Raw genomic sequence first — 23090 nt, 5'->3', positions numbered from 1 at the left:
TCATAGTTGATATGAACGGTGATCATCTACTCAGTAAGATAACTTAAATATGACCTTAAGCTGATCTGGATATTTCAGAGCAAGGTGTAAGAATCTTTGTAGAAGGTAGTAAGCAAATAGTTTATTTCCAGTCAAGTATTTCATTATTTGAATGTGTATAAACTGGGTTCAAAATCCAAGCATTTCCATACCTGTCAATATCTTCCTCCTCCTATTTGCAATGATTTGGGGGCATTCTTAGCAAAAATAAGTATCATTGTCCTTCTCAAATTCTCAAGACTGCGGCTTTCACAGCTTAGAGCAATGAGCTCCTTTGTGGTTCTATTTTCACCAAGCAACTTTTCTTTTTTTACAGTTTTAAATTGCCAAATATTTGGAACAGAGAGTGATAGAACAGAACAGAGGTGGTTTTTTTTTTGTTTGTTTGTTTGTTTGTTTTTTTAATGCCACAGGAATGTTTATTCCTTTCCTTTAGGAGAAATATATGTATGAAGAAAAAGAAGAACATACCCCTATGATAAAAATTCTGTCATGTCTTTTAGCGACCATTTCGAGAAAAGTATCATTTTAGCAGTCATTTTAAGAAACTGCATCAGAATTCACAGCATATCTATTTTGACAACAGATAGATGTTTCTCTCTGTGAAGAAGTCACACAGAAAAAGAGATAAAAGTAGGCCTAAGACTTTATTGCCATCTTGTTTTCTTTTGCATTCAGACGGTTTTCTGCAGGACGGTTTTGCTAAAGGACCCATTTTATACGCTGACTTTAAGCAGAGACTGAAGCTTTCAAACAGCATCCTCCAAACTAGACAATCTGTTGTTCAGATTAAAGCAGCTAAAGCCTCCACTGAATTTACAAAGGGAGATAAGAAATCAGTTGTTGTATTAGGTTTTCTAAATATTACATTTCTCCCTTTGACTTTGCTTTAGAGGCAATGCCATTTTCTCTTGCCATGTTTCTACAAGAAATTAGATTAACATATTTTAAAAATTAGATTAACATATTTTAAAGATTCAAGATGAAACTAAAGGTTAGGGTGTATTTATTTATTTATTTATTTATTTTAATTTTGAGATTTTCATTTCATTTTCTTAGTTATACTAAAAGTTCACATATACATGTGATGCGACATTTAAGATATGTGGTAAAATTATTCTGCGTACATATAACATCTGCAGATTGTTATGCTACTAAGGCTGTTTTTTTGTCTAAAATGGGTTAAGATATAATAAACCCTATTCACTGATAAAAATGCAGTTCATTGAGCTTTTTCTTTTAACATCATTACGTCTATCCTTCCCTCTATATAGCAGGTATTTTAAAATATATAGTCTTCTGCTCAACATAAAGGAAAATATAGAAGAAAAAAATCTTACTTAAAACCTAAATAATTCAGTAGTTTTCATATTTTTTTTTGATAATTTTTCTTAATCCTTTTAACTAAATGAAGGAAAAGCTTCTGTGGAAAATTTGTTAGCTGGTGTTAATTATCACTTATTTTGTGGAGAAATGGCAAGAAATAGTTTAAATGCTTCTGAGTGCTCTGAACATTCATGTGCAGTCCTAGAAAAGAACAAGACAAAATAGCAAAAAGAGAGTCAGAAAAGCAAAACAAAGTTAGAAAATTCAAATTTCTGTCCCCCAGTTCCATTTTGCACTTTCTCTTCTGTGGGCAGACTAGTGAAGTGTGCAGTATTACTGCCTTTTTTTTTTAGACCTGTACTATCTACCAGGCTCTAAGTAGCTATTTTTAATCGAAATTCACAGTCTTGTTATGACTGGTAGGCAAAGTAGAGTCTTATTAGACAAGTGGCAAAAACGAAAAGAAAAAGGGAAGCTGAAACAGTAGAAAAAGTATAAGGAAAATGATGAATGAAGGAAAGAAAGATGGCAGAAATAAGACTGTCATCTTCCTGGTTTCAGACCAGTCTGATCCTTCCAGTGGGAGCCACTGTGCACAAGCAGGTTGTACCACATTTGAAGTGCAGCCATTGTCCCAGATGGCTAGTTTTCTGGGGGGTTGTGTTTCCACCACAGTAATCCTAAAAGAAATCAAAGGCTCACATCTCAATTGTTTTCAGAATTCAGCCAAAGTGGCTGGCAGTGACTAATTAACTCTCTTAGTCCATCCCCCTGCCCCTCATGTGGTTTGGTGGTGACACCAAAGATCACATAATTTAGGGCCATGAGCAGCACAAGAGCCATATGTTGAGGTTCACTTCCTTAATTTCCACTGACACCCTCAAGTGACCCATCACTAATCAACATCCAAAAGATGCTGGCCGCAGGGACCAGCATTCTGAGAGCTAACTACCAGAGAGACAAGGGTTTGAGAGTCAGCTGTTGTGAAGACCATATGCCTCAAACAGCAACTGGGGAGACCCGTGTGTGTGTAATAGGAAGCGGTCCAAACACCATCAAGCAGAATATGGCTGTGAACTTGAGGGCTTTTATGTCTGGTCATCAACAGCTGGGGAAAGAGGGAAGATCTGGAGCCAGCTACTAAATAAAATGAGCTCAACTTCTGGAGCAATTGATATTTTAATGCTGAAGATTTAGATATAAATATGTATGTTCATGGATATATTCTACTGGCAGACTTTGATCCTGATCACGCAGAGTGGAAGAACAGAATCACACTCTGTGCTGTCCACTTTTGTGAGAGTTCTGTGTCTTTGTGTATGTGCTGGGAAGGCACCGTCTTGTGTCTGGGCTGATTTGTGTGGTCAGATATTTGTACTGTGTGTGCCTACCAGGAAAAAGCACTCCATCTCTCTAATGGCTGAGCCTGGGGACACCAAGCCCTGGCCACGTTGCATCCACAGTGCTATTGGTTTGACAGCCTGTAACAAGGACAACCATGCAGTTGTCTGGTTTTAGCCATTTTCTCCTTTCTCTACCACACGGTTTAGAACTTTTTCTGTCCATTCACTTATTCCCTCTGCTTTCAGTACAATGACTAAAAGGACAGCCTGTGAGAGGTTTCTTGTGTCTTCCATCCACAGACACCTTTTTATTTTAAATTAATATCTGAGACTTATAGGCCTGAAACATCATAAAATATGTTGTTACTGAAACGTTACCTAGATTTCTCCTTTTTTCTTGACACATGAAGGAAGGAAGAGAACCTGAGATTTCATGGTAATAATGTGGTTGGATACAAATATATTTTAAAAAAACTTTAATAAAACTATCTTGACTAAGGAAGGTAAAAAGAATGCTTCTGATATTGGTACAACAGAAAATTGTAGGCTGTCAGATTCCTCTGGACCAGAAATCACTTAATAAACATAGACCTTCTTTATTCAAACCCCCAAGTATGCCACCCTTCACCCTGATGATACATTTGGTAGATCATCTTGACCACAAGATGGGATAACTGAAAACAAGCTGTGGGAAAAGCCAGGACTACCATTCTTTTTCCTCCAAGGATGTTATTGAACTTACTGAAATCTTAGCAGCAGCCACTTGAATCTGTCTTCTGCAAACTTCCCAGCTGGAAAAAAGAAGCATTCACGCCTCCTATAAGTATTACCACCTCTAATGAACTTCTAAATAATTTAATGAATAATAAAGCGTACTGTATGTTACAGTGTAACCCTCTGTAACAGCAACTCCTAGGAAAGCATATGAGTGAAGGAAGCTATAGATGGTTATATAAATACAATAAAGCCAGGAGACAAAATATATATATATATATATAAGGCATTTCAAAATGACATGGTTTCCTTTAAAACCTGAGAAACATCATCACGGACCAGATCACTGGTCTATCTCTCACCCAGTATTTTGCCTCTGACAGTGGCAATCTGAGATGCAATTTAGGCAGGGCATGCCAGCCTGGCCACTTTTGGGGGTTTCTTCCCTTCATATTCCCAGAGAATCCAAAATTGTTGTGCTAGGGATGTTATAGTCTCTACCCTTGCTTCATCTTTGTAATATCTCCTTATGAACCTGTCCACGAATCTGTGGACAGCCTTTATGAATCTGATGGCATTGTCTACCTGCCCAGCATTGTGCCAGTAGATTTTAGAGGTTCACCACTGACTGCTTGAAGTGTTCTTCCATTTATTAACAATAGATCTACTTCTGCCATGGGATATCCCTAGCTTGAATATTGTACCTTTATTTCTTTCCTTGTTTTTTTTTTTTTTTTTTTTTTTTCTTCCTTGTCCACTATCATCATGATTTTGGAAATAGTAAACACACCACTCTCTCAGCCTTCTCCTCTCTACATAAGAAGTCTCAGATTTTTTAGCTTTTAGCTTCTCCTGATTAGGCTACTACTTCATCCCTTCAAACATGTTACCCTTCTCTACCTTTTCCAGTTCTCCTGTGTCCTTCCTGAGTTGTAGATGCAAGAACTACACAGCATACTCAAAACACTGCCTTTCAAGGTTTTAGACAGCAGTGAAATGACATACATTGGCTTCTCCTCTACACCCTTCTTGATGACACCTAGTATTTTGTTAGCGTTTTCGGTTGCTGCTGCACATTGTACTCATGAGTTCAGGGAAATAGCAGCAGTAATTCAAAGATGTATTTTCTGTGACGTAGATGCAGGTTTTGAATTCAGTGTAATGTACAGATTTCCTAGATAATTTTTCCTTAAATATATCCTTTTAAATTTACCCACACTGAAACTCACTTGCCATATTTTTGCCTCCTTATTTTTGTAAGGCCCTTTTGGATGTCTCCTCCATGACACAGCTTCTATCTGGCAGAGCTTAGTACCATCTGCAGAGTTGGAGATTTCACCATACACTTCCTTCTCCACATCATCAGTGGAGATACTGAATAAAATTGGTCCCAGCCTTGAGTATGGAAGGACTCTACTGCTGATTATCTATTCTGAAAAGCCATTAAATGTCCAAACTGGTCTTTAACCAGTTTTACTCTATACCCATGAACACTTTCTTTAACAATCTGATATGGAACCTCACTAAAGTGCTTTGAACATCCAAATACTTTATGTTCACCAAATCCCCCAAATCCACGAACCCTCTGATAACCTTCTAGAATAGCAGCAATAGGTTGGTGAGGCAGGTTTCTGTTTACAAAAGCTTCATTGGCTCTTTGCTGACAGATTTCTCCATGCTTAGCTAAATGCTTAATGATCTTACTTCTTCTCACAGAAACCACCATTTTACTACAAACAGAGGTCAGATGCATTGACTTGAAGTACCCCAAATCATTTCTAGAGTACCTTTTGCAGGTGGGAATCATGCAGACAACTTGCAAGTGCCTTAGCACAGTGGCCATTTATGATAAAATACTGTCCTCCCATTCATATTAGAAATAAAATAATAACCAGACCACAGACCCCATGAGTAATAAAAATAACTTTATGTTATATTCTGTCTTTTTAAAAGATGAAGCAAACATTAAATACACTTTTTTTTTTTTAATTAAAAAAAAAAAAAGGAAATCAACATAATCGACCTAGAAAAATCTTCTTAACAGATATATCACAAAGAGAGCTAGACTGGCTTTAAGTTATTTAGTTATTGTAAAACTATTGTATCTTTTGAACTTCGATGAAAGATTAATTTACATAATTAACTGTGACTGGTATAATGACTTTCCATAACTATTTATGTTCTTAATGCCACTTGGATTATATCTAAAATTATTTTATATAGTACATCATCCTAATTGCTTATATAACCTGAGCATATTTATCTTCTTCAATATACACAGCGCATTTGTTTTTATTTGTCTTCTGTTTAAAGCTAAACTTTGTATACTTCTTTCCTTGTTTAAAAAAACAAAAAACTAATAAGTGTTGTTTTAATGATTATATGCTATTACTATAGCTTATTAGTCTGAGCAAGTTGTCGATAGAGAATACTGATTTTCATCTAATCTAAAGGTTTTCATTCTAATACTGTTATAGACTTACCACATCACTTGAAAACCTTCTGAATCAAAAGTTGGTTTCTCCCCTCAAATACATGAAAAGATATAATGATAGAGAGGTAAAAACAACCCTTTTCTAAAACAGTAAAGTACACTGCCACTTCCAGGGGCTTATTTAGGCTTTGCTGTCATCTGTTCTCTCATTTAGAGGTGCTACTTCGCAAATCAATCACCCTTTGCTCCTTCAGAGAAAAAAAAAAGTTTTTAAAGAAGTGGACTCATTTAATTGTGATCGATAGAATAAGTACTTCAAGCAAAGATTCAGCAGAACTAGTTGGGTACAACTTACAGCAAGAGAGACTGTGCCTGTGAAAGTCTTGCAATATGCTTCAGGCACTCCTTGGTTGGCTCTTCAAGATCTTTTTTCTCTTCAGGTTCAGGTTTAATGAACTCCAAATTAGTTTCTGGAAAGTCAATCTTTATTTAAAAAAAATAATAAAAAAAGACAAAAAAGATAGAAGTCCTCTTAGCAATATGTATTCTCAGATACATCTGTTAATAAATGTCATCCTGGATTTGTACAGGAAGCATACAAAATATGAGAGAAGAGGAGGTAACTCTCTGAGGATGTTCACTGCAAGTAATACTCTACTTAGAGAAGTTGGTGATATACCCAGCCCACAAAAATCAGTGGGAGCTTTGTCTCAGACATTCTTGAGAGAATTTAATCCACTGTATTTATTAGAACTGCATGTACTCAAGGCTGAAGTTGTTTTTTCCTTCCTTCCTCCCTTTCCTCGTTTTTCATGAGATAGGTCTTAAATGAAAAGCATCCATTAGATATTTTTTTTTTTCAAAAAAAAAAAAAAAAAAAAAAAAACAGGAATAATTCTGATATGCAGTTTAAGAGCTTAAAAGATGGGAATCAGATTCCTGATATCAGTTCCTGATGCTCAATTTCATATACGTTGTATAGTATCTACCATTATTTCATTCTTTGCACTTTCACATGGGCATCTGAAATTTAGGAAAATGTTTTTAAGATACAGAGAAAGAAAACATTCCACCAAAATTATGAATCTTGAGGTCACGGTAATCTGAAAATGTAGGTTGTTCCTTAAAATCCAGTTCAATTTGCACATCCTATTTTGGTTTGCTCACATCGTAATCTCTTATCCTATACATTTTCTATATGCATATAAAATAGATATGCATCACTCTTCTAAAGGCTAACAAAGTTATTCCCTACAAAATGTAAGCATCATGTTGGCCACATCAGAAAAGCAATCTTTATGGCAGTACTTCCAGTATGTTCACAAATCACGATACTGTCACTTATATGGCAATAACTGAGAAGAGCATGGGGAAATGAGAGACTCTCCTTTCCTGTTCCTTCCAGCAGAGAAAGATTATAACACAGTAGCCATTTACTGTCTGGGCTTCCTTTATTATTAAGAGAGAGAGAGCTGTTCTAAGTCATCTTCTTGGCTCGAACTCCTCAGACTAGAAAATCCCTATTTGCTTGTCTATTAAAAATAGGGTATTCTTAGACCAGATTAATTTATCTGTATTATCTGTTCTTTTACATGTCATTTGCTAATAGTCATTTCAGCTTTTTTAATACAGAAAGCAATTGGCTTTGCCCTCAAAGTATCCACTTGCTAATTTAACTTGGAAAGGTGACAAAACTACCAGGCATTTTGCATTTTCAATACTGGGAGCACCATTCTGCCAGAGTTTGTGGGTTCTCAACATGTAGTTATGGAGGGAGAGCTCTACTGCCATTTGTTGACAATTTGCTTGTAGATGCTTCCTTTACAGCTCCTTCACACTAATTGCAAGCTGTATTTTACACTTATAATTGCACACAGTTCAGCAGTACCCAGAACTAAAGTTCAGATTTGAAAAGCCATCTGCAAGTCATGTAACTAGTCAGCAATTTTTGTCAAAAGTATTTTTGGAACTAAAATCATATTAATAAAAAATTACTGCATGAAAATCTTCCGTAGCTCTCAGAGGTGTCATTCTATATACAAATTATCATACATATTTGCCACTGTGCAGCATTATACTTTTCATCCACTATGATTAACATGCCCTCTCTGAGTAGCTATAGTAGAAATAGGATTTCTAATTTGTGTGGTCTTTTTTTTTTTTTTTTTTTTTTAAAGTATGTTGGAAATGAACTTTTCTTAGTTTTTTCATTTTCTTACCTGCAAAGTTACTGAAGTTGGTATATCAGTACTGCAGATGCCTGGCGTAATCATTGATGCTGGAAGTATGCTGTCCAACTTCATGCTAAGAAGCACAGTTCCATGGATGAGCCGCCTGCAATGGACACAGACAGAAATACTGCCTCAGTACTGGAGGTGACTGGGTTTATTGAAATCACATCTAAAAATACAGAAATGGACAGCTTAAAGGACAAGTGAAAGGATAACAAACCTTTCATCTTTATGTGGTTAGTACAAATCTGGTCAAGATCAGTAATGTTTGTACACTGGTGGCCTGTCTGCCATAATGCTATCTATTTAGTTGCAGGGATTGTGGCACAAATCAAGCTGATGAGAAATTCCAGATCAGCTCTGTACTTTACCATTGACTTCCTGTGTGACAGGGGTTGTCATTGAAGCTAGGTATAAAATGAGGATAACATCATATTCCTATCTCAGTATTTCATTTTGGGAATATGGTAGAGACTGTGAAGTGTCAACATACTATATAAGGTGGAGGGAGTGGAGAGCAGCATTCATTTAATTCCACAGAGAGAAGAAACTCATGACAATCTACTGTGACCAGAATGAATCGTGCTAATTTTATCAGTCAAAATGTGTAAATGGCCAGTAGTACAGCTTCAGCATTCAATGATCTGGAAGGAATTTGAATGGGATGGTTTGTACCACATGCACATTTGTTTTTTGGATAGATGAAAGATTATGGTCTGAAGTACCTATCTGAGCACTACGCACACGATAAAGCCCTGTCAGAAACAGGCATGCATGTAGTCTGCAAGTAAGAAAAACAGCATGATTTGGCAGGTCAACACAATTCATTCCAGAAAACCTGAATAAAATCAGAAAGTTCTGGTATCAATTCTAATTATGACTAATCTGCTCAAATTAAGAACGTAGTACCTGGATACCATACTATATAGTACACCAGACTTACCCTTTAATTTGTATATATCTTAATGGTTAGTTAGGATAAATTCAGAATTTTGATATGCTGAACATCTCTTTTTTCACTGGCAAATTTTATTACTATTATTCCAATCACTGCTCAGTCAATGAAACTGTGATAGAATGGGCTAGACTGTCTTCTGCCAACTCTAACAGAAACACAGCCAGGTAGACAAGTTTTGAGTAAACAGCTTTTTACCAGAGATGAGGATGTAAGAGGAAAAAGATAACTCAGATGGACTTTCTGATGAGTTTGCATCACTGCTGGAAAAAAGTACATTTTTGAATTGCATATGAAAACAAATCGCTGCAAAGTCATCTGAAGAAGAAACAGGGGACTCCTGCAAAATCATTTTTGTGATTCAACACTTGGTGCAAATGTAACTTAGGGCTAATTTTTGTTTTTCACTTCTGAACCTATTGATGTCATAAGTGCAAACATTTTATTTTATTGTGAAATACAGCTCGAGAGGATTAAAGACAAAGCTATTTTCTAGTTTCTTTTGCAGCTGTAGGCAGGCATATTTGCAGGGGAAGGGAGGCAGAAAAAGGAACTGTGATGTGAAGAAGATGCCACATGGGGAAAAAGAGTTTGTTATATGAAGTTTTTCACACTCAGCTGATGTGAATGTGGAAGTGATAAGTCGTGGTTCAAAGCTGTTTTCCTGCGATGCTTAACTGGAGTCACATCTCTTTGTGCATCGCCTTGTGGATGGAGTCACATCTCTTCAACCATTCCCTTGTGGACAGAAGTTTACATGATAATTTGAACTAATTACCCCTTAAGTTACCAAGGAGAGGAATAGCTGAGAACTGAATGAACTTGAAGACTAAATTATCCTTTTGAGTTCTCTTTATGGCTAATCACTTTTACATCATCCTCTAAAACCATAGAGGGCTTTAAAGAAGAATATAGATGGTAGATTTTTTTTTCCTGGGTAACCTGAAAATCTGTATAGGCAAATACAAGAAGTACCACAGACCTCAGAGGCACTGTATGTGTGTTTAATTGAGACATTTCCTTAACTCATTATTACAGCTCATTTGTACCGAGTACAGTTGTGGCTGAAGACTGTCCTGGAAAGTAAAGAACAATTGGTAGGTGGACTTCTCCAGTCTCAGAGAAGCACCAAAGAAAGCAGAATGCTTTCAGAAGCAGAAGGACCTAGAATGCTCAGAATTTCAGAACCAGAAAGACTAAGAATGCTCATATGTTAAAGCAGATGAGAGGACTATGAGTAAATCCAAAGACCACTGAAACAGTATGGAGATACTATCTCCTAAGAAAAAAATGAACTAGTTTTTAAGAAAGATATTTATACCTGTATACAAAATACCCTAATTTATATCTACAAATAAGTGAGTAACTCAAGCTGTAAATCACTCTTTAGACCAAGGTGAGTCAATAAACACAGGCAGTATTTTAAAAGTGTGTGAAGAGACAGTGACTACTGAAATATGATATATTTTCAGGTGCAGCTTTCCCTAGCAAACTTTGTGGAACTATATGCACTACACAGACAATACTCTTCTTTTGGACACAAAAACAGAATGATAACAAATAGCCTCGTGGGTGAATGAAAGTTATATTATATTTAGGAAAAGGAAAAGAGGCAGCAGAGTGTGCAGGATCCATTCAGAAAAGGAAGGAGCCAGCATCATGAGCATTATAGCCATAATCTTTTCTGAACGGACTCCTCTCTCTGCTGTCTTGGACTGATGAACTCAGGTAGGTCACTCCCCGTTTTTCCTAATAGTTTTCTCATCTATAAAGTGAGGACAGTAATGCTGATCTTTGTAAAGTGATCACAGTTATAGGTGATGGCTTCCATGTAGCAACTGGAAAAATTCTCTTCAGCATAAGGCCCATAAGAAGGTGAATAAGCAAGTGCTGCCTTGTGTCTGCTGCCATTTATTTATTTATATTCTCACACAAAACCAGGGCAGGTAGAAACCCCTGGAATTACAGATTTCCAGCTGTTGTTTCCAACAGGAGCTAAAATAAACTGCCACAGAAGAAGAGGAGACTGCAATGGAATGACAACACAAGGCACTCTGTCTTATAAATTCAACCTAGTATCCTAAATTCATATGGGACACCTCATTCACCACACCAAGAAAGAGGAAAATTTTGTTGCCTGTTCTGATTTGGAAATACCAGTGCAAAATAAATCATGTTGTTAGAATCAATGAACTCAGAGCAATGGACACTGTGGGAGACATTACAGCTCCCAAATTGCCCCATATGATGGATTCCTGATTTGTTAATTAGCTCTAGATTGCTAAACTATTCAGCCCAAGAGACAAACACATTTTTCTGACATGAAGGAATGGAAAATTGACAATTTGGTTTGCAAACACTTTTGAACTGACTCTTGAAACTAAGATTTCTTGATACAGGAACATCATCAAGGGCCTTATTGATTTACAGACACTTGATAAAATAAGAAATGTGAATACGGAGGCTCACCAACTGGACAAGTCAGAAGCCATCATCGTTACTGTGTTCATTCACAAACGTATGTAACATGAGAGGGGTGTGACTGTTTAGACAAGATATACCAGGAAAAAAGATGGCAAAATATGGTGCAAAAATAATTCAATTATCCCCAAACCTGACATAATAAACCTTAGAAATTCAGGGGTAAATTTAAAGGAAATCCAAAGCTGCTATGCTAAAAAGAAGCATGTTTTATGGCCTAAGAAGTGTTAATTCTGCCCTGGAATGCTATCATGAAATAACAATTCTAATTACATGTACTACAACATTCTAGAAAATTCACATTAGATAAATAATTTTCATCTGCAAAGAAATGTTATATGTCCTACAGACATTTACAAGGAACAGATCTTCACAGATTTTCTAGCTTGATTAACTCCCATAAGTCTGAAGACACTGAATATTGCAACTGGAAATTTATCAGATTACTCCAGATTAAAACAAATTTGAGGCAATGCTCTTAATTTTTACTGATTTTGTGCCCTAAAACCAAACATACAAAAAAAAAGTTTATAAGCAATAATTTTAATGTAAACATCTACACATAGGAAAAGACTAGAGAAAATTTGCAGAATCTCAGTTTTGTAAAGAATTTCAGAGAAATCTGCACAAACATGTAAGGCTGATTAGAAGAAATACCAACACATATTTAACAAATGATATAGTGGCCACTCTCTATCCATCAGCTAGTATATCCTTCTTATACATTGATCTGTAAAGGGACTTTGACATGCAACTGCTTGGGTTGGAAAAGAGCTGGTCCTGCCCCAAAACATCAGAAGCTTTCTCTGCTTCTAGCCAGAGATGAAGGGAACTTGCATACATTAATAGCTAAAATAAGTTCAGTTTTTCTTAATCTTCAGTTCAGACTAAATATAAAGAACTAAAATATGAATGGGTGAATACACTATACAATGAAAATAGCCATTTTTGAGAGAAAATAGGTATCAAGGAAAGAAGGAAGGAAAGAAAGGTATTTTAAAAGCATCTGAATCCTTTTAAAAGCAGCTCTCTGTCCTTATCTTTCCTGAGCCTAAGAAGAATGGCTCGGTTACCAACTGGAACAAGGATGTTTGATGACCCAGGCAAATACCTCGGGGCTACTGGCTACTTCAAAGAGCCTATTTCTGTCCTTTCCTTGTAAATTAAATTCTAGACTTGAGGATCTGTTACAACTCTTTCAGAAACATAAATTCACCTCTAAGAAAAGCATTCATTTGAGAAAGAGGTATTTTCCAAGTCAGCAATGTTTTGTTAGACATTTCCTGGTCAGATTTATTTAATCTTTTTATATACATTTACATCGTTTGTTCATTTAGAACATTATTCATATAATACTGTAATCTTTGCAGTAATACAAGGTTCTCTTGATACATTAGCATAACACTACAGGTACAGACCTTTTCTTAGTACCTAAAGTTCAGAAGTACTTTGCTGAAAAGAGTCTTGAAGTTTAGTTTCATTCCAGGCTGTGGGGGCCCAAAGTCTGGTTAATAGTTCATTGATAACATTATCTATAAAGAATCACCTCACAGTTTTAGTCCTGCTGCTCTCTATGTAGCTAACTTTGAGAGCTACTTTACTCTATCCAAAAATATTTATGATCTTCCAAGGAAAATGAAAAGCAGGCTGGGTGAATGTTAAGACATTTTCACATTTCATATTTGAGAAGGAATTTCAGGGCTATCCTTATTTTTAAATCAGTCTATCAATTCAAGTCATGGTGAATGAATAATTTTGTGGAGTTGTACTTGGCTAAAAGAGGAAAAGGCATTTAGGTTTCTTTGTGTTAGTAATTGCTATAATTGTAAATGACACAGCTAACTGATTAGGGGGTGTTGAACATGCTATTCCTAAATTATTCCAACCCAACAACTCAATTTTTATTTTTGCTTTAAAGGGTCATTTCAGCAGTGATCTGAACAACTATACAGCAGATGAAAGGAAAGTAACCCTGGATCCCCTTCACTGTGCTGATTTTGTGTTCTAAGATAATGGAGCCATTTTTCAGTAGAAGTTTTAAAATTATCTGTGTGACTTGGAGATCTACCTAAGGAAAATCAGTATGTTTGACCTGAAGATATACATTACAAAATATATAATACGGGGAGTTGAGGACTAACAAATATTTCAACAATCCTTGATTTAGAACTTAAATGCTGAAAAAAAATAATAATAAAAAAAAAAAGGCTGTAGTAGAAGAGGTGCTCTAGTAGAATAGGATTCTCATGTGTCCTATTTACCTCCAGAGATGCCTTCCTGTTTCCCAGTTAAGTTCCCATGCTTAATGTTCTGCCTCTGCATGTACCAAGCACACATCAACTTGCTGGGGCTGAGAACAAGTTAACAATTAATTTCAAGATTTTCAGCAAAGATATTCCCTCTGCATGTTTCAACTTAAGCATCATAATGGTAAAAATACTCACATTAAGTACAATGAATATTTTCTTTAATAAGACACACGAAATGGAAGAGTGATTGGTGTACTATTCTTCTGATTCGCCTAATGAAAAGTCACTGAATAAAACTCCTGAGCAGTTGTTAGAGCAGAGATTTGATTCACATTTCTTTCCTTCCTTCAAGCTAAGAGCTCTTATCATTCAGTCATAGAAGAATGTTCTCCTTCTCTGAATAGAAATTCAAGCAATCTTGAATTTTCTCCTGAAAATATGGAAAAAGCCTCTAGCCCAGTCCAACCTATTGGCTAGCATTTTAAACCTCTTAGCCTAGAAGTTCAGAGGAATCCAAGGTCTTTCACACCAAGTAAACACATACATGCAGTAAGTTTCACTTTGTTTGGTGTTCTTTTTTTTTTTTTTTTTCCCTTTTCTTCTTTTTTTTTTTATAATGGTGATTGCTATGATGTGCAAAACTAGATGAAGATATCTCAAGATGAGGAAGGAGCTATATTTTAGATACAGATGATTATGCAGAAACCTGTGGGGCTCGGGCATATTTGTCTATTGCCCATCTCAGTTATCTGTGCATTCAGCATGTCTGCTGTTGTGAATCTTATGCTGTGGCATGCAAGGTTAAGGTGTTTAAATAAAAATTAAGTATCATCATAACAGCTTGATCTAAACTCAGATGCCTCAAGGAATCTAAATAAAAATTAAGTATCATCATAACAGCTTGATCTAAACTCAGATTTCTCACTGCTACTAAAATATATAAAAGGTACTGTAGAAAGTTTACCTTAGATCTCCGTTCATGCATCATTGCAGAGACAATCAAGCCTACGAGTATCTTTAAACCACTGTTATACTGTGTTATGTTTTGAAAAAAAAGAGACTAAAAAAGAGGAGAAAACTTAAGTGGCCGGTAGACGGAAAGCTGATCACCACTAACTGTCTGACTGAGTAGAATGAAAGGAAAGCAAACCGAAAACAAAACCAAAAGAAAACAACAACAAAAAACACCATGATTATGAACAAGAAGCTGTGCTGAGAAGGAATTTATAAAGCTGCAACATGGGTGCAGCAAAACCTTTCAACAGGCTTGAGGAATTTTACTGTGTTTAACCGTTATGCAAGCCAAGTTCAAAAAGAAGGTATTGAAAAGCTTATAGGTGGAGCTCTTATAGGCACATCAGGATCAGTTTACTGTAATCTAATCTGAAATTAGTGTTTTTTTTTCTGTATTCTTCCCAAATTGAGTGTAACCCTGTTCAGAAATGGTCTTTTCTCAAGCTACCCTACAAAAGCGAACTTACTCTTTTGGATACAATGGGGAGCATGTCCAAGCAAGCACCTCTGTGTTTTTAGAAGCACTGTTTACTCCGAGTAGTTTTATTGTCAGTATAGTTTCCCTTGGAAGAGCCTTTATTCGCAGAGGAAAGTTGATTCTAAACGAAAATCAAAAAAAAAGAAAAATAAAAAATTTAGCATTGTTACCACAATTGACATCTTTTCCCGTTTTTCTATATATTGACATATATTGACATATATTAAGCTATAAATTATGAGAGTGCAACTCTGAAGGAAAATGCAACTGATAGATCCTTTCAACACACCAGCTACATGTTTATAAATATTGCCAGACGCTAACTTGGGTGATAGTACTTGAGAAGGGGCAAAGAATAATTCATTCACTTCACTGGTAACCACTAGAGCTGACAAAGGCAGGAAAAGCCTAGTTAAATTCTTGCTTAAGAATTATCTTATCAATCAATGAAGGGTTAATTCAGCATAAGTACCTCCCCTAAGGGTGAACTGTAAACCAATAATTAGTTATTTGCTGGCTTGTGTCTTCAAAGGAAAACAAAGCTTAAGAAACTAGAAGTTGTGCTCTGGGTAGGGTATGATAATAATTCTTGTGTTCACATGTGCTTCAGTGGAGTGATATTTTTCAAGCACAATCTAAAAGCAGATTTTGTCTTAACAGGAATGAATGATTCTTTTTTTTTTAATGGAAAAAAAATCAGATATGAGTGTTTATCTCAACTTCATATTGAAGCAAAATTGATTGGTCGTTTAATTTGTATATATAGATTAAATGATTGACTTAAAAACATAACTTAGAGCAAGTCTAATAAATGAGAAACTTTCATGCTATATGGAAAAATCATGTTACTATCCAGACATGTGTAAATCTATTTTCTTTTTCCTGAAGAGAATGTCTATAGTGGATGGAGCCTTTCCAATTTTTTTTCCATGTTTATTCAGTAAAAACTTAAATTTCTCAAGGAGAAAATGAGATTAACTTTTTTTTTTTTTTTGTATAAACAAAATCAATATAAGGGGCTAAAGGCTAAAACAATTATTTTGCATTGACAGCATAAGCATTAAGAAAACAAAAGGTCTGCATAAAATTGAATTTAAAAAAAGAAGATAAATTTAAATAATACAGACTCCATTTAATTTTCACATATTCAATCTAAATTGCCAGAACAATACAGCTTTCAGCATTAAAAAAAAAAAGCATAGTCATGTAGTAAACAAATGTAGAAATTGTTATTTAAAAAGTATCAAAGCCTGAAAAGCATAAGGATTATGGGTAGCAAAAATATGACAAGGTAACAGTAAAATGTAAAATTAACATAAGATTTTTCTCCTACTTTTGTCACTCCGCATCTGTCATAATTCTACTGGCTTCAGAAAAGTTTGCTTGAAAGCACTGAAGAGTTGAAAAAAAAACATTTGGTTTCAGCTGAAAGTCTCAAGCATGCTATATTTGCATGAGTGTCAGGATTTCATATGATCAATCCTAAACATTTTGGAAATTATTCAGATTTGCATACCTCTCAGAATTAAAAAAAAAAAAAAAAAAAAAAAAAAAGCGAGACAGCGATTTCCAACTCTTTGTAATTAACATGAATAGAATTGAGAAGCGATTCTAAATTGACTTCCCACATGTCCCTATTTATAGCTTTCAACTCTGCTTCCTGTCTCATGCCCCCTTCCTCACCCATAATTGGAAAAAAAAACTTATGGAAAACTATTACATGTCATGGATGGTTTGTTCTGCCTTTTTTCATTTAGAGGCCAAAAGCTCTGTCCATATTTCATAATACCTTTTGACAGTGTTACACAACGTTAAAGCATCATTAGTATTTTCTGTGATGAGAAACAAATAAAAGCCAAGACATGCATCATCTAATACAGAAATTTGATAGCACTCCCTGTGAATACGGAGAAATTAAAAAAACTGATAATATCCTTCTCCTTGCAGAAAGCAAATGCTTGTCAGAGACTCCCTAGGACACAATATATAGCACTACCAGACATACATGTATGCACACGGAAAAAGCAAAGCAAAAGTTAGGAATCCCAAGACTTAAACCATGGGCCAAAGATTAGCAAAATTTCCCTTCCAGTGGCATGTGATATACATAGAAGGGGAGTATCTGTACCATTTAAGACTTTTTTTTTTTTTTTTTTTTTTTTTTTTTTTTTTAAGACGTCTAAGCCTACCCTGTTAGTATTATACTTTCTGACTGCATGAGGCTGAGACAGAGATGACTCAGAGGAAACAGGAAATGGAAAAGCATGAATGAACAATTTCAGCAGTAGAGAAGAACAGAGAAGCTACTCACTGAGAAAGTGCTGTTTACAGATGTTAGATAAAGTTATACAGCTGTTTTCAAAGGCTAAGAACCTAACATCATAAGAGCACTCAACACTGAAGAGCTCTGGGGCACTCTGGTCTTTGCCCTGAGAAAGTATAAACAAGATAGACAAGCCAAACAAAATATGGGGAAAAAGGAAATCCAAAGCCAAGAAGGTGATGAATGGTAGGCTTAATGTTAATTCCATATTTCATGTCTGTAGGTTTAACATAAATTACTGAGGATGGAAAAAGAAAGGAGGTGGTGGAATGAGGAGATTAAGAGCCAGTTAAGAAAAAAAGTAAGAAAATAATTGAGAGACCTAAGCCATTTAAAAACAAAGTTGATGAGAAAGTAGAGGGGGCAATTTTGGACTGTGCACATTATTAACTAGATAGTATCAGCCTGTTCAAACTTTGCACCAATGTGATACCATTTTTTCAAAGATAACACACACGTTCTAAAAGAAAAAATAGACTTCTAAAAAGAACAAAGACAAAAGACACAAATTGAGGCATCCTCCTTAAGTATCAAATCATTCCTACTTCTTCTGAGAACATTCTAAGAAGGACAAAAAATGATAAAAGACATCACCAAAAGATCATGTTCAAACACACACACACACACAAAAGAAACAACTACCAACTTCAGACAGTAATAGGTTAAAGCAGTGTAAAACACAAACTAAATACGTGAAAATCAGCAAATAAAACAAGCCTTATCTTTTATTGAAACACTCTTCCTAGATTCCAATTATCAAAACACTGCTCTCCATTTTCTTTTGCCTTGTTTATTCAGTCCTAATCAGGACTCATTTTGAATTTGCTAGTTTTATTTTTTGGCCTGATTGATGCCTAACTGTTCAGTGAATAGGTGACTTCCTAACGTAATGGAAGCTCTTCTTGGTAACCTTTTACCACATTCATTTTCAATGGCTGTGACCAACTGAAAATAGCTTATAGATTAGAATGAAAGTAGCACTTTAACAACTCAGGACAAGAAATCTTATAAGAAGGAAATCATCTTCTCTGTGAATTTCTGAACGTATTCCCTTCTGTTTCAGAAAGTGACTTTAAAGCTAAAATATAGTGAACACAGTTACAGTTTTAGTGATGCAGATTTCCTACAACAACAAATGGTGCCACTTGATGACGTATAAAAACCAATGGCAGCAATACTTACTTCATTAAAATATTCTATTCTTAATCCATTCCAGCTCAAATTCTTGCAAAAAAAGTGCTAATGAGTGTTTATATACATATATTTATTATATGAAATACAAACCAGCCTGTTCTTGAGTATGTTTTAATTTATGCTAGTTAGGCACATAACACATTCAATGCTAAAATGGCACCACCTCTACAGTTCCTCCTCTCTGTATGTTTCAGATTATTCTGAATATATAATCTGAATGATATATATATGTTACATGCCACATGCTACATGCTATATATAAAATGCAATTATAATCAGTATTCTGTCCAGTTTGGTGCTGTTTGTTGTTTCTCTTGTTTTGAGAGTTAGCAACACCAATAGCAAAAACACAATTTTCCATTATACAACTGTGATAACTATTTCACATTTAGTATAAATTAAAACCAAAACCACAAACATTTCCTTTCCTGTGCCTGTTGTCATACAGAAAAGATCTTGTCACCTTACTATCCTGATTAATATTTGGATACAGTTCCAAAGTCACACTGTATTAAGCACAACTCAGTACAGCTGTCAGCTCCCTTCTTTATGAAAAAAAAAAAAAAAAACATTTGATTTTGCTGTTAAGTGTTGTGTGAGTTTTAAAGTAAGAACATGTGTGTTATAAGCACCTGTTTCTGAATAAAATCTGCCCTGTCAAGCAAGCAATATTCTGGTGGATCAAAGACCAGGAGGGAAAACTCAAGATGTAAGACTATCGGCTGGCTTAAAGCACCCCATCTGACCTTTGCATTTGGGCTAAAAATAGCAGCTGTTTGCAAATCCAGTTCCAGATACAAGCTAAAACATACTAAAATCATGTCACATCTGACTGCCTAGATTCTCAGCTTGTGCTTCTGGATCTCATTAAGTCTAAGAAACCTTCCCTTACGATCTGAGGCTTACAGAAATCTAGGCTAACCATTTCTATGTGGAAAGGTGGAAGGAAACATGGAAAAACCTGCCAGACAGATATACATTTGTGGTTTTATAATTTGGAATTTGATTCAGATTTTGAAAATGATTTTTGAAACTCATGCAACAATAAAAAAAGTAAAAAGGTGCATTTGTGAACTAATACTACTAAGTTTCATGCAATTCTAGATCTTGTTTCTGGTGTTAAGAGCTTCTTATGAGTACCTATGAAAGAATTTGGTGTGCATGGTTACCTGTTTTCCATTAAGCTCTTTGCTGGAATTGCAGACATTTAGTATGGATTTTGCAGAAGGAGAGGTTTAAACAGAAATAATGAAGCTTTCATCTGATTTCCTTGTGTTTTCACAGAAATGGAAGAAGAGCAGAGTTCCAGTCATGTCTGAAGAATTTATTTTTATTCTATTGCCTTGTATTTTGCTTTACAAGGAGGTTGTGTGTAACAGGCTTTCCAGCAAGGAATCAGCCACGTTTTAAAAGCCAAAAGTACTCATAAACAATATAGTCCTTCCTCTATATTTGAATTATATCTGTCCATATGTACCAAAACAAAGAATTTGACTAAAACATGGGTAAAAGTGAAAATTGCTACAGAGCCAATGGGAACAATCCAACTTTTTCAACACAAAGACAGCAGTTCGTTCCCAGTCATACAAAAGAGTAAGGGTTCAACACAAACTTTATGGACTCAACTGAGGTATCAAAGAAGATAGTAGGCCCCAAATTAACTATTTGCAGACATATTTCCAGACATATATATATATATGCAAATATGTCTGCAAATAGATGTATGCAGAAATGCACCCATTTTATTTCTTAACAGTAGGGCATTCATACTAAGCTTCTCTCATCTGTTCAGGAGTGTTGTGTAAGAATTCAACAAAAACTATTAAGATAGAAATGCAATGGGTTTGACATAAAACTGTCTTGCTCCATTAGACCAGCTTAAAACTGATTAATAGTTTAGAGGAAGGCAAAAAAAAAAAAGTAAATGGATTATACATTTTATATTCAATTATAATGTAACAAAGCACCTTTTAGATTAATTGTACTCTTTGTTCAATTACAATGTAATCAAGCTACTTTCAGATTTAGAATACAATGGCAATATAAAATATAAAAATTTTGAAAGACTAAATATAAAAATGTCATGCTCAGAAATCCAGAGAACGTTACCAAAATGTAAAAATATAAATAAACAAAAAGCCTACTTCTTTCCAACCTATTGCAAATATGCCTTTTGTCATTCCATTGCCTAAACTGAATGCTATTTAAGTTTGTGCCTTGCTTTTCAATTGAGTTATTTTCCTCAAAGCAGACAGGCACATGGCAGGCAATTGGCAGCCTTTATTCTAAAATTCTATTCTCTTAAACGAAAGGTCCTCAATTTAAAACCAGACTGCTTACATAAAAATCAACAGCCACGGTCCTTTCTAAACAAAGAATTAAAGAAATGTTACAATAAGTTCTCAAGCTGGATTGCATATCTATTTAGAGGTGGATCCAAAGTGCAAAGTCCTCACAAGAGAACCAAAATATAGGCTCTTGTACCTCCTTTCAGTTTCAGCATTTTCCCAAAGCCAGCAGTGCTGAACAAAAGCTATTCTCAGACCAGCTGAGTTTAGTTTATTCTCAGACCAGACTTAGCTTAGTGCTATTGCTCTTCCCTTTGCCTATCCCATTCCTTTCCCACTCCTACCTCCCTAAATTTCTCTGAATTCTGTGGGGTTTAATTTGCACAGAAGATACATAATAAAAATGTGGGCCTTTGTTCTGTTTTGTTTTAAATTAACATTCAGTTGGTAAAATCTTCAGAAAAGCATACATCAAACATGGACCAAAACTTACTTCTCATTCCACTCTGCCAGGAAAAAGAAGGATCTTTTAACTGGTATACGTTTGCAAATCTTCACTTGACATATTGTCTTCCCAGCGTAGGTCAGTGAACAGGAAAAAGAAAAAACTTTGTAACTACAAAGAGAAAAGGAAAAAAAGATTAACTGCAATGTAATATGTCCAGCATGGTTTACCATTGCTAAACAGTTCATAAAAGGCTAACTGTTCATTAGGGCTATCTGTTCATAAACTTGTGAGTGCCTGTTCTTATGTAGCAAGAGAATAAAAAATAAAGAATCTCATTTTAATGTTTTATTTTTAAAAATCTACACTTTAATGTTCAGAGTTCAAGAAAAGTCTTCAAGACACCTTAAATTCTGGTCCAGATTTTTGGCATTAACTTTTTTTTTTTTTCTCCTCACTATTGCAGTCAATGCAGTTGCATAAATTGCATTATTGCAGTTTAGACATAAGGTTTGAAGTGTTTCAACTTGGTCATCATATAACTTCAGTCAGCAAACTATTTACACTTACTTTTTTCAATCTGTAATAACAACAACAACCACCAAAACAAAAAAAAACAAACATAATACAACAGGGTAATAATTAAGGGAATCTATACATTTATTGCAGAAGAAGCATTAAAGACATCTGTGCTGGTATTTGTCACATACTTATCTGACTGGTTTCACAGTGTAATTCAGGTCTGCATCTACTTCTTGGTTTCATATTCTTCTTACTGAAATATTTATTTATTTATTTTTGGTCAAAACGAGAGGAATATTTTACAATCAACTAATGTTGTTAATTAGTCTTGTAACATCCAGATCCTCCTAAAATCCTAAAAAAATTGTCACACTCAGCTTTAGACCACATGCTGTATAAGAACGATGAACATGGGAAAGAAAATGGAGTCAAATCTGAAGAGCAAGTCTGAAGCATTTGCAGAGTCAAGCTTCCTGGCTTTGCCTTATTTACAAGCACTGTTGTTGATCTCTTCCAGAATGTTATAATAATTGTTAGAATTATTGTAGCAGATGTATTATTTTTTTTTTAATGTGTAGTATCTATGAGGTATCTATGCAAAGAAAGGAAAAAAATACCAAGAGTAAGAAAAGCTTTTGCTCTTAAATATGGCATCTATTTTCGAGAGTCCAAAGGCTACAAACAATTGGAGTATAGTGAAGAAAATAATAGATTGTTTTACCATAAAGTGATTAAGCACTGCTGTTTAAACAGAATTATTGATACACAATATAGTGATATATCCCTGATTTACATACCCTAAGACCTAATCCTGGAAAGATTAATCTTTATGCAATGTTTAAGTTCAGAGTGCACATGCTTCAACATATATGTCTAAAATTGTTAGAGTGTCCAAAGGAGGGTAACAAAGATGGTAAAGGGTCTGGAGGGGAAGACATATCAGGAGTGGTTGGAGGACTTGGCTTGTTCAGCCTGGAGAAGAGCAGACTGAGGAGAAGCCACACTGTGGTCTAGAACTTCCTCAAGAGAGAAATGGAGGGGCAGGCACTGAGCT

The 23090-nt window shown here is 35.2% G+C and overlaps 1 protein-coding gene across 1 annotated transcript in view; it reads right to left on the bottom strand.

The window, feature by feature from the left end:
• PIK3C2G (phosphatidylinositol-4-phosphate 3-kinase catalytic subunit type 2 gamma) overlaps positions 1 to 23090 on the bottom strand; it is a 209369-nt gene that overhangs the window by 127857 nt on the left and 58422 nt on the right. Inside the window, 4 exon segments of the mRNA XM_032208221.1 lie at positions 6212 to 6339; positions 8076 to 8190; positions 15254 to 15385; positions 21563 to 21685. Of these exon segments, the coding sequence (XP_032064112.1) occupies positions 6212 to 6339; positions 8076 to 8190; positions 15254 to 15385; positions 21563 to 21685 (498 nt within the window).

The sequence above is a fragment of the Aythya fuligula genome, chromosome 1 (genome assembly GCF_009819795.1).
Source record: "Aythya fuligula isolate bAytFul2 chromosome 1, bAytFul2.pri, whole genome shotgun sequence".
Classification (NCBI taxonomy): domain Eukaryota; kingdom Metazoa; phylum Chordata; class Aves; order Anseriformes; family Anatidae; genus Aythya; species Aythya fuligula.
Note: the sequence above shows the minus strand (reverse complement) of the source record. Positions and strands in the feature narration are given on the sequence as shown.